The sequence below is a fragment of the Condylostylus longicornis genome, unplaced genomic scaffold, assembly GCF_029603195.1.
Source record: "Condylostylus longicornis isolate FDR11 unplaced genomic scaffold, ASM2960319v2 ptg000044l, whole genome shotgun sequence".
Lineage (NCBI taxonomy): Eukaryota > Metazoa > Arthropoda > Insecta > Diptera > Dolichopodidae > Condylostylus > Condylostylus longicornis.
The window spans coordinates 767,981-782,173 of record NW_026578013.1 but is presented as its reverse complement, the minus strand read 5'-3'; the positions used below and the strand labels follow the sequence as shown (position 1 = coordinate 782,173).

The 14,193-nt window shown below is 26.9% G+C and overlaps 1 protein-coding gene across 1 annotated transcript; it reads right to left on the bottom strand.

The window, feature by feature from the left end:
* Positions 1 to 3,182: 3,182 nt before the first annotated feature.
* Positions 3,183 to 11,381, bottom strand: LOC129610200 (uncharacterized). The gene is made up of 8 exons (XM_055522652.1): positions 11,186 to 11,381; positions 8,471 to 10,070; positions 7,316 to 8,408; positions 5,687 to 7,252; positions 4,880 to 5,629; positions 3,998 to 4,824; positions 3,781 to 3,939; positions 3,183 to 3,669 (listed from the first exon to the last, which is right to left on the bottom strand). Exons 1-8 carry the CDS (start codon positions 11,239 to 11,241, stop codon positions 3,376 to 3,378), a joined length of 6,345 nt encoding a protein of 2,114 aa, XP_055378627.1. The 5' UTR covers positions 11,242 to 11,381; the 3' UTR covers positions 3,183 to 3,375.
* Between the last annotated feature and the right edge of the window lie 2,812 nt (positions 11,382 to 14,193).

The following is a 14,193-nucleotide window of genomic DNA, read 5'->3' as shown; positions in this document are numbered from 1 at the left end:
GAACCCAGACTGGGAAAGGAGATTTGATTCAAAATAAATCCGTAAAATTTAAATACAAAATTTAATTTTCATTTTTGATTCCTAACACAAACATCTTAACTTTTGTTTCAGATTTGTTTAAATCAAAAATTTTACTGCTGCTTAATTTAAAATACGTAGTGTTTATTACACCAGAATTGGAATTGTAAATATAAATTTAAGAATAATATTTAAATAATGTTATTAATAATTTTTATTAAAATAGTCCTTCTTAACTTATTAATAGTGTTTTTATTCTAAATGATCCTTTTTCCTAAAAAAATTATTTTCCATTTGTAAAAATTATTTGTACAATTTCATCGTGATTAAAAATATTTATATAACAAACGTTAAACAAATTTTTAAATAATCTGATAATATTTTCAAGAACAGGAGCGTGTTATTTTAAAATATGTATATAATTTGAATCATTTATTTTCCATTTTAAATAAACAGGTAGTCATTGTGATTTTAAAAATAAATAAGTATTTAAAAATATCTTGCAATTTAAGATTTATTAAATTTTACTTTAATAATTAATTTTAATCATAAAATATTTATGTACGTATGTATATGTTTTTTAGTAATGAACCACCCTTCAAGTACAGAAAGCTTTTAACACATTTATTATGCTGCTTTTCTATGCATAATCTCTCACCTCCCTTGTATTTGAATTTCAAGGTTCAAAACAATATACAGATAAGGGAATTAATGAAAACCAACTTTGGTGTCTTGTTATACAATATCAAAACTATTTCATTGTAAAAATTTATTTTTCATTTTCTTTTAGTCATAAGGAACCGAAAGAATAGTGTTGGTCTTTTTAAAAAATCTTTTGAAAATTTAAAATTCATGCCATTCAAATTTAAAAAATGATTGACAACAATGAAAAAATTTTAAAATCTGGTAAAATTTTTATTTTGTGAAAAATTAAATAAAAAAATTTTTTTAGCAAATTTTCATCAATTTGAATGAATGACGAATGTTTTATATCAATAGACGCATAGTTCAATTACGGAGTATGTAATTAGTTCACTTACATAAATATTTATATTAAAATGTATTTATAATAATTTTCAGGATACTTTTTTATTCAATAAAATCCTACAATTAGACGCATAATAAATTCAAGCCTGTAGCCTTAATAAGTCACTGTTTGTTGATAAGAAAAGTATGTGCCTACACACATAATGAATAAATAGAATATACTATAAGTAAAAATGTACATACATACATATAATATGTAATGTACATTTCCTTCTTACTTACATACATACATATGTAAGTATTTTTTCATTAAAAAATTTACGATGTACATACATACATATGTATAAAATTTTAATATAGTTCTCATAACATGTTCTAATAGAAACTTATTAAATATTATTAATAAAGTTATGGGGCGACTATAAATGAACAAGAATATAAAAGAACAAATACCAATTCTTTCATATTTGAAAGGCTTTTACAAATTTATAATGTGCTTAGTTTTAATATTAATATGTAATGAAAACTAATCCAAGACGGTTTCTAAATAAAAGTAAATATGTACATATGTAATTATTACACAAAGAAAATTAAGTCTAATATAAATGTAGTGTAATAAACAGTTTCGTTATTTGAAAGTTTTCAAAAACAACAAACGAACAATTTATTTTAAATATACATATTTTAGATTTTGTTCTACAAGTTGCAAAAAAAAAATGACTCATCAAATCAACATCATAACAGTATAACATTTTTTATGGATTAATATAAGATTTTGTTTATTAGAAATTTCGTCTTAATATCGAATTAAAATAGAATAATTTTTATTAAAAAAATTATATGATAAAAAATAAAAACATTAAATATACAAATTTATTTGTTAAATACGAAAAAATTGGCATTGAATAAGGTTTTCTTCAGTAATACAAAGAATAGAATTCTATATACATACATACGTGTGTCCGTAACGTTTTTAATTTTTTTTTTAATTTAAAAAGAAAATTGTGAGGCATTATGGTTCATATCCTAAATTTTTATTTAAATATTAAAAAAAAATTGAAATAGTAAATTATATTTTTTACTTAGTTTAAGCTCTCTTTGAAATTTCGAAGTAGAGAGAGAGAATTAGTTATAGTTACACAAAACAAAATCGTTATGAATCGCGTTTTAATTTTTGTAAGGCTCAGGCTAATAAATAATAAGATTCTGAGATTGGTGGAAAAGTTAATATACAGTGTTATGGCATATTTACAAGTCAAGCTCCTGAAAACTGGAGGAGATTTTATTGCGATACTTTTTTGAGAACTGAAATGCGGTGCACGCAAACGCGGGGAGCGTTGAAACAAAAGGTATGTATTTATTAAGTAAAATCATGCGATATATTTTTGAAAAGTTCATACGATATATTGTAGAATATATATGCATTATATATATATATATATATATATATATATATAGCAAAATGTGTTGTCTTTAGCCACGTGAAATCATTGCATAGACTACCAAGGGAAAAACATGTTTACTCCAAGCTAACTAAAAGGGTTCCTTGTAATAATATAGTATTACAATACATGGGTAAGATGCGAAACTATACACCACCATTAGTAGTGTTTTGCTTCATAAAAAAATTAAAAACTTTTAAAAATACAAATTTTTCAAACTTGTTTAAAAAAAAATTTTGGTATGAACAAAATATGAAAATGCAAAAATATTAATAAGTTTCGTAAATTATTGCAAAAACTTTTAAAGACTGTTTAATTTTGGTAAATTAAATTAAAGTATATTAAGGAAATTTCTAACTTAATAAAAGTTCTTTATAACGTCTTATAATAAAAATTTTTATATGATTGCATGTTGTTTAAAAAAAAAAATAATTTTAATAAGTGATATAATAAATGTATTTCTTTGCTGTTAATTATTTTATTTAGAATTCTTACATGTTAAATATTAAAATGAAATAAAATTATAAACGATATTCCAATGCATGCTTATCTATAAATAAAATAATATTAAAATAATAATAATAATAATCAAACTATAAAAATAAAAATATTAACAAACGATTTTTTTTGTGTTGCTTTTACTTTAATTTTTTTATCATTTTTTTTTTATTATCAAATACACCAAGACATTTAAAATTAAATTAATCAAATTCATTATTATATTTATTTTTCCTTAATAATTTTTTACATACTACAATCTGATTATGTAATCTATGTTCTTTATATATATATCTATATTTATGTATATATATGTTACGTATATGTATATAAATAAGTATAAATACATATATGTATAATCAATTTTAATATTAATTTTAATATTATATATGAAAATTTTACATATAACATTTAATCTAAATTTATATTATCAATATTTTTTTTGCTCAAGACGTCCTCTAACTTTTTGAATCATTTCATTAATTTCATCTATTGAATATGAATATAATAATGTGCATTGATCTGGTGATATATTACCTTTGCGAATATATTTAAGGGCATGTTCTAAACAATATGTACTATTTTTATCATTGCTTTTTACCACCGAAATATATAAATTTGCACGACAAATATCACATTCGTTATCTTCTTCGATATTAACAACTTTCTTTTTATTTTTACCTTTCTCCTGTGATATTTTTTCTGTAATTGCAACCCCCAACGCCTTAAAACAAAAAGGAAAATTTAAATATGAAAACATTTTATAAATAATTTAAAACATATGTGTGTATATGTACAGACACATAATTAAATTTAAAGATTATGTTAAAATTACCTCGATTTGGCTTCGAGCTTCTTTTTCTTTTCCAAAAACTTCTATTAGCATAGGTAAACACTGTTCTAATACTTCTTTTGGGACCCTTTGATCTGATCCTATTGAAAAAAGTAACTGTTCTAAAGAAAATAATGCAGGTTCACAGCTATCATGTATGTCCTAAAAATAATTACGTATATAAAATGTGTTTGCAAAAATATTTAAAATGAAGTTTTACCTTAAAATCATCCTTTGCACTTTCTAACCACGTTGCTGTTGCAAAATATACACTTTCAGATACAACATACCCCGTTGAAATACTTGAAGTATAAGATCTTGGAAATATTACAACAAATTCTCCAGGCTTTTGTTCTGTTCTACATAATGATACACCACGATCTGTCAACATATGCGGTGGTACCATTACGGTATCACAAGGTAACCATATTGTTTTATTTTGACAATGACTTGGTATTAATGATGTTAATGCTGAACGGAAATTCGTACTTTGATCATCTGGTATACCATACCAGATTTTGCTTGCTCCCGTATGTAAATACTCAATCCAGGATAAACCATGTGGATCACGATACCAACAACATGCACTAAAAAGCATGCCAACATGTAACGTAGGTACGGTTACACCCATAACAGGCCCTAAGGATCTTAAAACGGATCCCGGATTATTTGTTAAAACTTTTAAATTCCACGGATGCTTTGCACAGTGAGAGCCTTTTCCTTTCGGGCCCGGTGAAGGAAACCCATAACCCCATCCACTAGAATCAATAGATCCTGAATGAACGCATACGTGACTATCGCGAACTGCAACGTGACGCCAAAATTCTGATTCCACTTCTGATGTTGTTGGTTCAACATTTTTAAACCACAAACTACATGTATTTCTAGCTATTCGTACAAACTGCTTTAATGGCATACTTTTCCCTCTAACTATACACTCCATTGATACACCGTCAGCTTCTTCTTCGGAATCTTCACTTGGTTCATTAAAATTTTCTTCAAAACTATTATTTTCAGAATTTATAAGAAAATCTGCTGTGCGTCGAGCTAAAACACAAATGTTAGTTTAAATTCTTAATACAGGTCAAAGTTATAATTTTACCTCTTGCTTCACATTTAGCCCAATCAGACTCAACCTCATCAAACAACTTTTGCCGCTCATTTGATGATAACGTATCGTAAGGTAATAAATATTTACAATATATATCATCTAAACGTGTTGCTCGATCTTGTGCCAGTTTTGGTATACACATTTCATCAGCTACACGATTCCATTTTTTCTTTTCCATGACTTCTTGTAAGCCACCCAATTCTTGCACTGTATGGTAAAGTCGTGGTAAATCTACTTGCATTTGTCCAATAAGTGGAAATGGTGTTAAAGAAACCCGTTGAGTTTGACAATGTTTTTTGATTGCATTCAATTCTTTTACATTAGGACCCCAACGATATAACATTTTATGTACATATTGATTGTAAGCAGAGAATCTCATTTCATCTGATACTCTACATTCTGGTTTGAAACTTAAAGGTGGAATTATCTTACAAATACCAAAACGGGCGGCAATTGGTGTTATTCGTTCTATAAACTCCATTGGATCATGAAATTCTTTGTCTGTAGGTCGAAAAACGGGAGCTTCTACCATTTGTGCGGGATCGTCTCGACGTGGAAATGCAGTATTATTATACATTTTTATAGGTGTATTACTTTTACGTTTTTTAGCATATGATGTTGAGGGTTTTTGTTTGTTTCGAGATTTATTTGAACCAGACAACAGCGACGAATTTGAATTAACTCGTTTCAAACCGCCGTTGTTTGCTGCTCCTTCACTTTTAAATCTAGGAGTAACTGTGCCTAAAAAATTTGAAATAGTTTACGATCGTCTTTCATAGAATTTTGAAAATCATTTACCTATTGGTACACTTTTGGATCCGACTACTTGACTTGTAGATGATTTAGATACCGATTTTTTATCATCAGATTCTGTGGCAGCAGCGGGAGTTGAACTAATTGCACTAACTGCTAATGTAGGTGATGAACTTCTAGTTAAATTAGGTTTTGTAACTAAAGTTGCTTGCACACTAACCCGTTGATTTGGCCCATCAGGTCCTTCACGACCCACTTTCACCTTAACTTCTACAGCTTGTAAAACATCAGATTTATTTGACCCAACAGAATTTGTCAAAGCGGCACCTTGTATAGGAATATAAAAAGTTTCACCCTCAGAATCATTTAAAATAAATTCATTCATAGTTGATTTTCTCCTTATTTTCGATGACTTTTTACTTCTAGTTGTATCAGTTTGACATGCATCTTCTTCATTAACTTTATTTACACTCAAATTAAAAGTACCCTTCTTTATTATCTCGCTGGTGTTGTTATTTGATTCATTATTCTTACTCCCGTTTGATTTGCTTTCTTGTTTAGTTTCAGATTTATCCACATCTATTCGTTCACCACCAGTATCAGAACCTCTTTGAACAGGTTGACGGAATGTTCTTGCAATAGGCGGTAGCTCGTCATCATCTTTATCAAAAGTATATACACTTTTCTCATTATCTCCTGAGTTTGTGAATGTATTTGAAAATACTTTCAAACGATCCAAGTCTTTTGTTGGCTGTCGAAGTTTATTATGAATCGGAGAATATTTTTTGGATTGAAAAGTTAATTGCGACGTCGATGCCCCGGGTGTATTAGGAGTAATAGATGGATTTGTAGGACTTTCTGTTCCTTTTTTTGTCGATTTTACCGATTCCGAAACAGTTTTCTTTTCAGTAGGGCTTTTCGGACTCTTTTCCTTTTCCTTTTCTTTTTCTTTAATTTTTTCTGTTGCATTTTCTTTTTCTATATCTAATTTTTTAGCTTTAATATTTGAAACTTTTTCTGCTTTATCTTGTTTCTTTTTTGAGGATTTTCCTTCGGGATTAACATTCAAATTCTCTGGACAATTCTTTTTTGCGACCTCTTTTTTTTCTTTTACTTCCTCTTGTTTTTCTTCTTCTTCTTTATTTACCTTTAAGGGACTTTTCCCGACTTCGAAAATATTTTGTTTTTTAGTTTCTGTAGTATCGCCAGACTTGAAAACCTCTTTTTCATTATTGACAACAACAGGTACTGCTTTTAATGAAGGTCCTTTACCAGACCAAGCACTTTCATTTTTAACAGAAGGAATACTTGATTGCTCCTTGTCTTTTTTGCTATTAAAAGATGTGCTTGGTTCTTTTTCATATTTAGACAAAGTGGGGGAAGGATTACTAAATGAATTGTATTTATAAGCATCTTCGAAATCTTCATCAAGATCATCTTGTATTTCATCAGGATTAGATGAACACTCAATTAACCATTTATGAATCTGCTCATGGGTCATATTGACTTTAGCTTTTCGTCGTTCCTTACTCGATAATAGCTGCTCCCCTAAGTAGGATTCTGTTGGAACAACAGGTCCCAATGTTGGTTTATGAATTGAACCACACTTTCCTAAAATTCAGAAATAATAAATATAAGGGTCTGTACTTTTAAAAAATATTTCCTTTTACGTACCCAAAGTGCATTTAGTATTGTCCGGACCTGAACTTTGTGCTAAACTGACACTAGCAATTCCAAAAATTTTTCCAGATTCCTCCTTACTAGGCATCAGATTTGTAGCAAACGCACTTGGAGTTGGTGTCGTAGTAATTGTACTTTTAAATCCGAATGATGACGAAGTAGGAACTGATTCATCTTGGTTGCGTGCCAAGTTTCCTTGTGGTGAACTTTTCCCATTTTTTAATGCTGCAGAAAAAGCTAAAGGTCTTTGATTTGACTCAGTTGTAACAGGCAACCTGCCATCCACATTTCCTTCGAACTTCGGTGTTAGGAATGTTGGATTAACAATAGCTGATGGATATGTCTCTATTGTTTGAGGTCGAGGAGTCGTTGTAGATGATAAACCAATCCCTAAATTTGGTTTTGGAGGAAAACTAGGGAACTTTCCCGAAAAATCATTATTTTCTTGAGACTTCGGTATATCAGGCTTGGTATTAAATTGATTTGTGATTGGTGCAGTAGGCTTTTTTATATAATTTTCACCAGATTGTAGAAGATTTTGTTGTTCATTAGAAACTAGGAAAGTGTTTTTAGATACTGGCTCTAAGGGTTCATTTGACATTTTAGATGACTTTGAGTTTTCGGGATTAAACATTGAATTTCGTGGGAGAGGTGATTTTTGTTGTGTAGTGTCTGGCTGACTTTCACTTGCCTTACATATTTTAACTGCTAGGGGCTCATCATCTGATTCACTGAATGTATTTTGAATTGCGTCATTTTCATTGACGTTGTCTCCCTTCTGTACTTGCTCAATTTCTTCAATTTCTTCATCACTTCCTTTTTCAGTATCACCTGTTATATGTTTTTTGATTTCTTTCATTATTTTTCGCTTGCGACCTCTTTTTAAAGCCTTTTTTACTAAAACTTTCTTTTTAACAACACCTGCGCCCTTTTCGATAGTTTTTCGTTTTGCTTTAATAGTTTTTGTTTTCTCTAAAGGTTTTTTTGATTCATTTTCTGATTCTATTGTCGATGCTAATTTTTCATTTTCCCTATTTCTTTCTTTTTCTGGCTTCCTGGATTTAATATTCGCCTTTAATTTCATTTCCTGCGAAAAGCAATAAAAACATTTTTGATTTTGGAAAAAGACTATAAATTTTTTAATGTTACCTGTTCTAATTTTTCAGTTTCTTTAACATTAGGGAGGTCAGGAAAACTCTCAGATGAATTATCATCTTCCTCATAGTTATCCGAATTAAGCTTATGACCAATTAATTCCATATATATTGCAGCTGCCTCTTTTGTTTTACGTTGAGGTCGACCACTGTCAAGCCTTTCTTCAGCTTTTTCTTTTTCCTCGTCTTTTTCTTCTTTATTTTCTTGGTTATCTAATACTATCTTCTTTTTCCGACCAGGTGTTTTCTTTTCTTTCTTCTCTTTTAAAATTGGCTTATTGACAATAGCTTTCGAAAGTTTTTTTCTTCCTTGAATACCATTAGCAACAATATTTTCAATATTCGTTGGTTTGTCAATGTCCAATTTCTTTGATAATAAACTTTTTCTTCCCTTTTTCTTTGTTACTTTTTGTTTATCAATATTTTCTTTCGGAGTAGGGCTTTCTGCATTGATTAACTCTGACAGTTGTTTATTTGGAGTTTCTTTCTTTGACAATCTTGCTTTTAGAGGAATATTGTCTACATCATTAATGTCGTCGCTTGATTTTTTACTATCGTCGGCATCTTGTATATCCTCTTTACTCTCGTTTGATATTTCTAACTTAGATTTTTTTGACATTTTCTTATTGCGTTGACTTTTTGTTGGCGTTGTTGGATTTATATCCATGGAATTCGTTTCATTTTGTTTATTTTGAGTTGATTCAGTTTTGTTAGAAGTATCGAGTTTTTTTGCTGGTTTTTCTACCTTGGGTGAAATTGGATATTTTCTAGGCCGCCCAACTGGCCTTTCTTGTTTAACGGGCTGCTCTTTATTTGCAGCAATTGACGAGTTGATTTTGTCTATTACTGATTTTTCTATATTTTGCACATCTGTTTTACCATTTTCATTAAGTTTATTCTCCTTTGGCTCATTTTTGTGTAAATTTTTAACGTCATTATTCGTAGTATTTTCTAGTTCAACGCTATCAATTCCTTCATCATCCTCAAATTCTTTGGAATCCTCAGCGAAATTATTGATGTTTACTCTTGTACGAAGGGATTTTCTAGTAACTGTGGTTACCTTTTTATTGCCTTTAATAATAGTTTTGGGAGATGATGTTGCACTAGGTGGATCAGATTTTCTACCTTTTGGTGACTTTCCAGATCCTGTATTATTTTGCTGGTTTACCTCCTTTTTCTTTGTTTTATTTGGCGGAACATCTTCATTTTCTGTTTTATCTAACACATCTTTTCTTTTAGTAGGCGTAACTGCAGAAGTAGATGGTTCATTAGAATTCTTGGACGGGGATACTGTTTTCTTCCTCCCCGGGGATTTATGAGGTGTTGTTGAGTTCTGATTTGATTTTTTTGCATCGCTTTTTGATTTCTGTTGTGCAGACTTTACAAAATCAAGGTTTGTAGGTAGAGAAGGAGTACCTCGGTAACAAAGAAATGTAAGAAAATCTTCTGTATTAGGACGATTTGGAAAAATCTCAGGAGGAGGTTCTGCATTATAATTATTAACTGGAGGTGCTGTTACTGAGTTGCAATTATAGGCGTATGATGATGTTGAAGGAAAAAATTGTCCTTGAGCAAATTTCCTTTGAGCTTTCGGCCTAAAAATAGAAAGAAATTAATTATTTAAATCTAGAGTTAAATAATCAAACCTAAAAAAATTTTTTTGACACATGCTATTTCTAAATATAAGTTAGTAAGATCCCCAAATAATATTTAATAATAGATCTTTTTTATTCTATCATTTCTAAGCACAATTTTTTGAATCACTATGACTGGAATATTTAACAGCGTTGTTTATATTTCTACATATAACTATTTTAGATTTATTATATATACATATTATACTTATTTGTACACATATGTTTATCCTACACAGTTTTAAATTAACAACCTCTATATTAATTTGACATGTTTAAATCACAAATATTAATATAAAAAATCCTGATTTTTTTTTACTGTTGGCGTTTCAAAAACTACTAATATCACATGATAATAAGTAATTCGATAAAAAATTTATACCTATAGTTTTTTTTTACACTTAAACAAGTTCATTTAAATTTATATAGAAAGCCACATCAAATATTTTTTATATCATCTATAACACGATAAATTAAAATGTTCATTCTTAATACAATTTGCCACTATCTTCAAAAAATTGAAATAGTAATTATTTAGATAAATCATGAATAATAGATAGAACGATAATAAAAACAAAAAAATTTTTATTCATATATCTTATATATAGAAAACATTCTATAGGTGATGATGCTACTAATTAGGATAGAACCATAGCTCCCACAAAAAAAAAATCAGAATATTTGCGCCATTCTGGATTTCTATATACTAGATTAAATTATTTTTTTTTAAATATTTTTGAACAGTATTAGATTAAATATTTTATACGATATTAAATTAGAAAAAATATATAAAATATATTTTTTTTTCTTAGAATTTATTTACAAGCATATCCATTTTGTCATTTTTTTTCCTTTATAATTTCCGTAACTTGCTCGCTTCAGTCTGTAAAAACTATATTTTTGCACGAAAATTATGAACAAATGTATAGGACTCAAAAGGTTATATTGTATTCAAAAACGAAATTGGAAAAAAATGTTGATTGATTTTCTTTTTAAACAAAATTTTAGTTTCTTTATTTTATTTGTTTAACACCTAATAAGAGATATGACACTAGTATTTATTTATGCAACAATACCTTTTCGCACTCTCAGGTATACCAAGTTTTCTCTTTTTTAAGGCCATTTTCACCATTTGTAAACTATTTAAATAATCTTATATCATAATATTTTAAAATTATATTAATAATTAATTAACAAATTTCAATTGAATACGATATTTTAATCTAAAAATTCCACTAGATAAAAACATCTATTAAACACTCGCAAATTAAAGTTTTGCCAATCAACTATTAAGTTAGCGAAACTTTTTTGACAACGATGCGACATGAAAAGATATATGATGATAGAACTATTAAATTCCCGCTAAAAAACGTTGCTATCAACATTTTTATGAAACTTGTCTCGTATTCACAATAGTCTCGGAAAAGTTTCAAATATTATTATTATTTTATAATATTTTATAAATATACTGACAGTAATGTAATAAAGATATTGTAATTTAAATATACAATATCTCTCAATATTATATTAAAAATCCGTGAGACTATTGGAAAGATTCAAATTTGTTGTTATAAGTTAATTTTGAAAATTAAGTTATATATTAAAATAAATACATCAAATAATTTTGAAAACTTCAAATTAAAAAAAAATACTGATATATTTATCACCAGAGTGCTCTGACGGACAAAATTGCTATTGTGAATTAGATTATTATGCCATGAGCCATAAAATTGATATTGAGTTTGCATTAATATTATAACGTTTCTTATTATGATATAACTGACACACATCTATGCAACTAGAAGAGATATGATGATAGAACTATCAAATTCCCGCTAAGTATTAAAAGAAAAGAAAGAGATAAAAGTATTAAAAAAAATCACTAAAATTAGTATTTTTTGCGAGTAGTGTTTACTATTGATAGTAGAAAAAGTTATTTTAATAATGTTGATTGTTTTCATTTTTTTTTTTTTTATTGTTTCATATGACAAAATCAAAGCTGACAATTAATATAGAAAACCAGCAAAATATATAATAAAAAGTCCGAATGACAAACAATTAAATTAAAAAAACTTGACAAGTAAGGCCGGGGGCAGACATGCATTTTTTAATTTTGAAACTGCTTGATTACTTATTTGTATACCAATACGCAATTGTATGATAGCATGCAATTAAACAATCAAACAGTTTTTAATTTTTTAACAAAACTGATTGCTATTTTTAGTTAACACTAATAAAGCTATTTTCGTTAACATTGTCAATTATCCTTCGTTATAGTAGTTGCCAATATTTCTGTCTTGAAGATTAATTTCTTTACAACAATTGAAGCTAACACAGTAAAGTTATTAGCGAAGAAGTTTGTATAACAATATTGTCTTAGAGTCCATTTTTTTAAATATCTTTGAAAGTAAATAACTTTGTTTATATCTTCAATAAAAAGAAATGTCAAATGTTTCATTTATCAAATTTATCAATTTTCAAGTCAAACACTAAATATGTTATAAGATAAATGAAGTCAAACTAAATTGGGTTACAAAATAAGATCAGTAACAATTATATTATATGTATATAATATATGCATATTAAATATATTTTAATTATATAATTATAAATAAGTATATATATGTAAATCCTATAAATGTCAATATACAATATGTATATTTCGATAACAATTATACCATGTAAGTTTATTTGTAAAATTGCTTAAATTTTTCATAATAAATCATTATGGAAAATTCAAAACTAACATTACAACAAATCTTTTTAAGAATCTTTTGCCAATGTATATTTTGGATGCTGTTTACATCGATCATTTTACACAAAAATATCATGTGTTTTTCATCTTGTTTTCACTGCTCAACTGCAGACGTTGTTTCAACTAGCATTTCGTCTTCCTTTGAAAAAAGCCGAATAAATATTTTTTGTTTGTGTTTCGCAAATAGAAAAATTCAAAATTTAAAAAAATAATTAATGGAAAATGTGTTTTTCAAAAAAATTAGTATGGAGTTTTTCCTTTTATCCATTTTTTTTTGTGACAATGATGACAGCGACCTAAGTTTTCAAACTTAAAGTGTTGAATTAAAAATCAAAAATTAATACTTCTCAGTTACATACTAAATTTTATTCAGAAAATAAGGAAACAAGTACAAATAAAATAATAATAATAAAAAAAATAATACATAAGTCTTTAGTTTTTTTTTAATACTCTATTATATAAGAAGTACAATAATAATTTTTTTTTTATAATAATTATAATTGAAAATATTATATTTTAATAATAATATTATGTAAATTTACCTTATACTAAATAAGACGTATTTTAAATACTTTAATTTTTTACGAAAATTTTATTTCTTTGCATTTTTTTTTTTTGTTATAAAAATAAAAAATTTAAATTATAATTAAAATAAACGTAATAATTAAAACAACCTATTTAGATATTAAATATTTTTTTTTTCTTCTTTTAATGCACAAAAATATGTATGTATATATATATTTTTAGTTTCATTATATGTATTTATTAGGTTGGGTAGGTACATACATATACATATGTATATGTATAGCATATTGCATAAATATATATATACAAATATGCATATATATCAAACGAATATTAAATATTAATTCCGGTTTTTGTTTTTTTTTTTTAAAAAAAAAAGGAATTAAAAATAAAATTTAAAAAAAAAAATTTAATTTACAGTTTTTATTTGCTATTTTTTTTGTCTTTAAATTTTTGTTATTATTTTCTTTTTTTTTGTGGTTTTTAACTTAAAAAAATATTTTAAGAAATTAATTTTCTATGCATACATTAAAAATGACAGACAGAGAGAGAAAAAGAGTATTGTATTTATTTCCTTTTTTTTACTTATGTAATAATAAGCTACATTTTTTTTTGTTTTTCCTTTTTTTTGATGAAAATTGCGTATATATGTATGTGTTACACATTATTAACATGTACCTATTCATTTTAAATATATATATATATATATATATATATATATATATATATATATATATGTAATTAATACGTATAATATATGTATATTTTACATTAACCGTTAATATATATTTTATTATAACTAAT

Bases quoted from the DNA above. Each gene is read 5' to 3' on its own strand.
- LOC129610200 (XM_055522652.1), bottom strand. From the start codon at position 11,241: ATGGTGAAAATGGCCTTAAAAAAGAGAAAACTTGGTATACCTGAGAGT. The intron at 5,630-5,686 runs GTAAATGATTTT...CAAATTTTTTAG, and splicing joins ATCCAAAAGTGTACCAATAG to GCACAGTTACTCCTAGATTT. The intron at 4,825-4,879 runs GTAAAATTATAA...TTTGTGTTTTAG, and splicing joins GGCTAAATGTGAAGCAAGAG to CTCGACGCACAGCAGATTTT.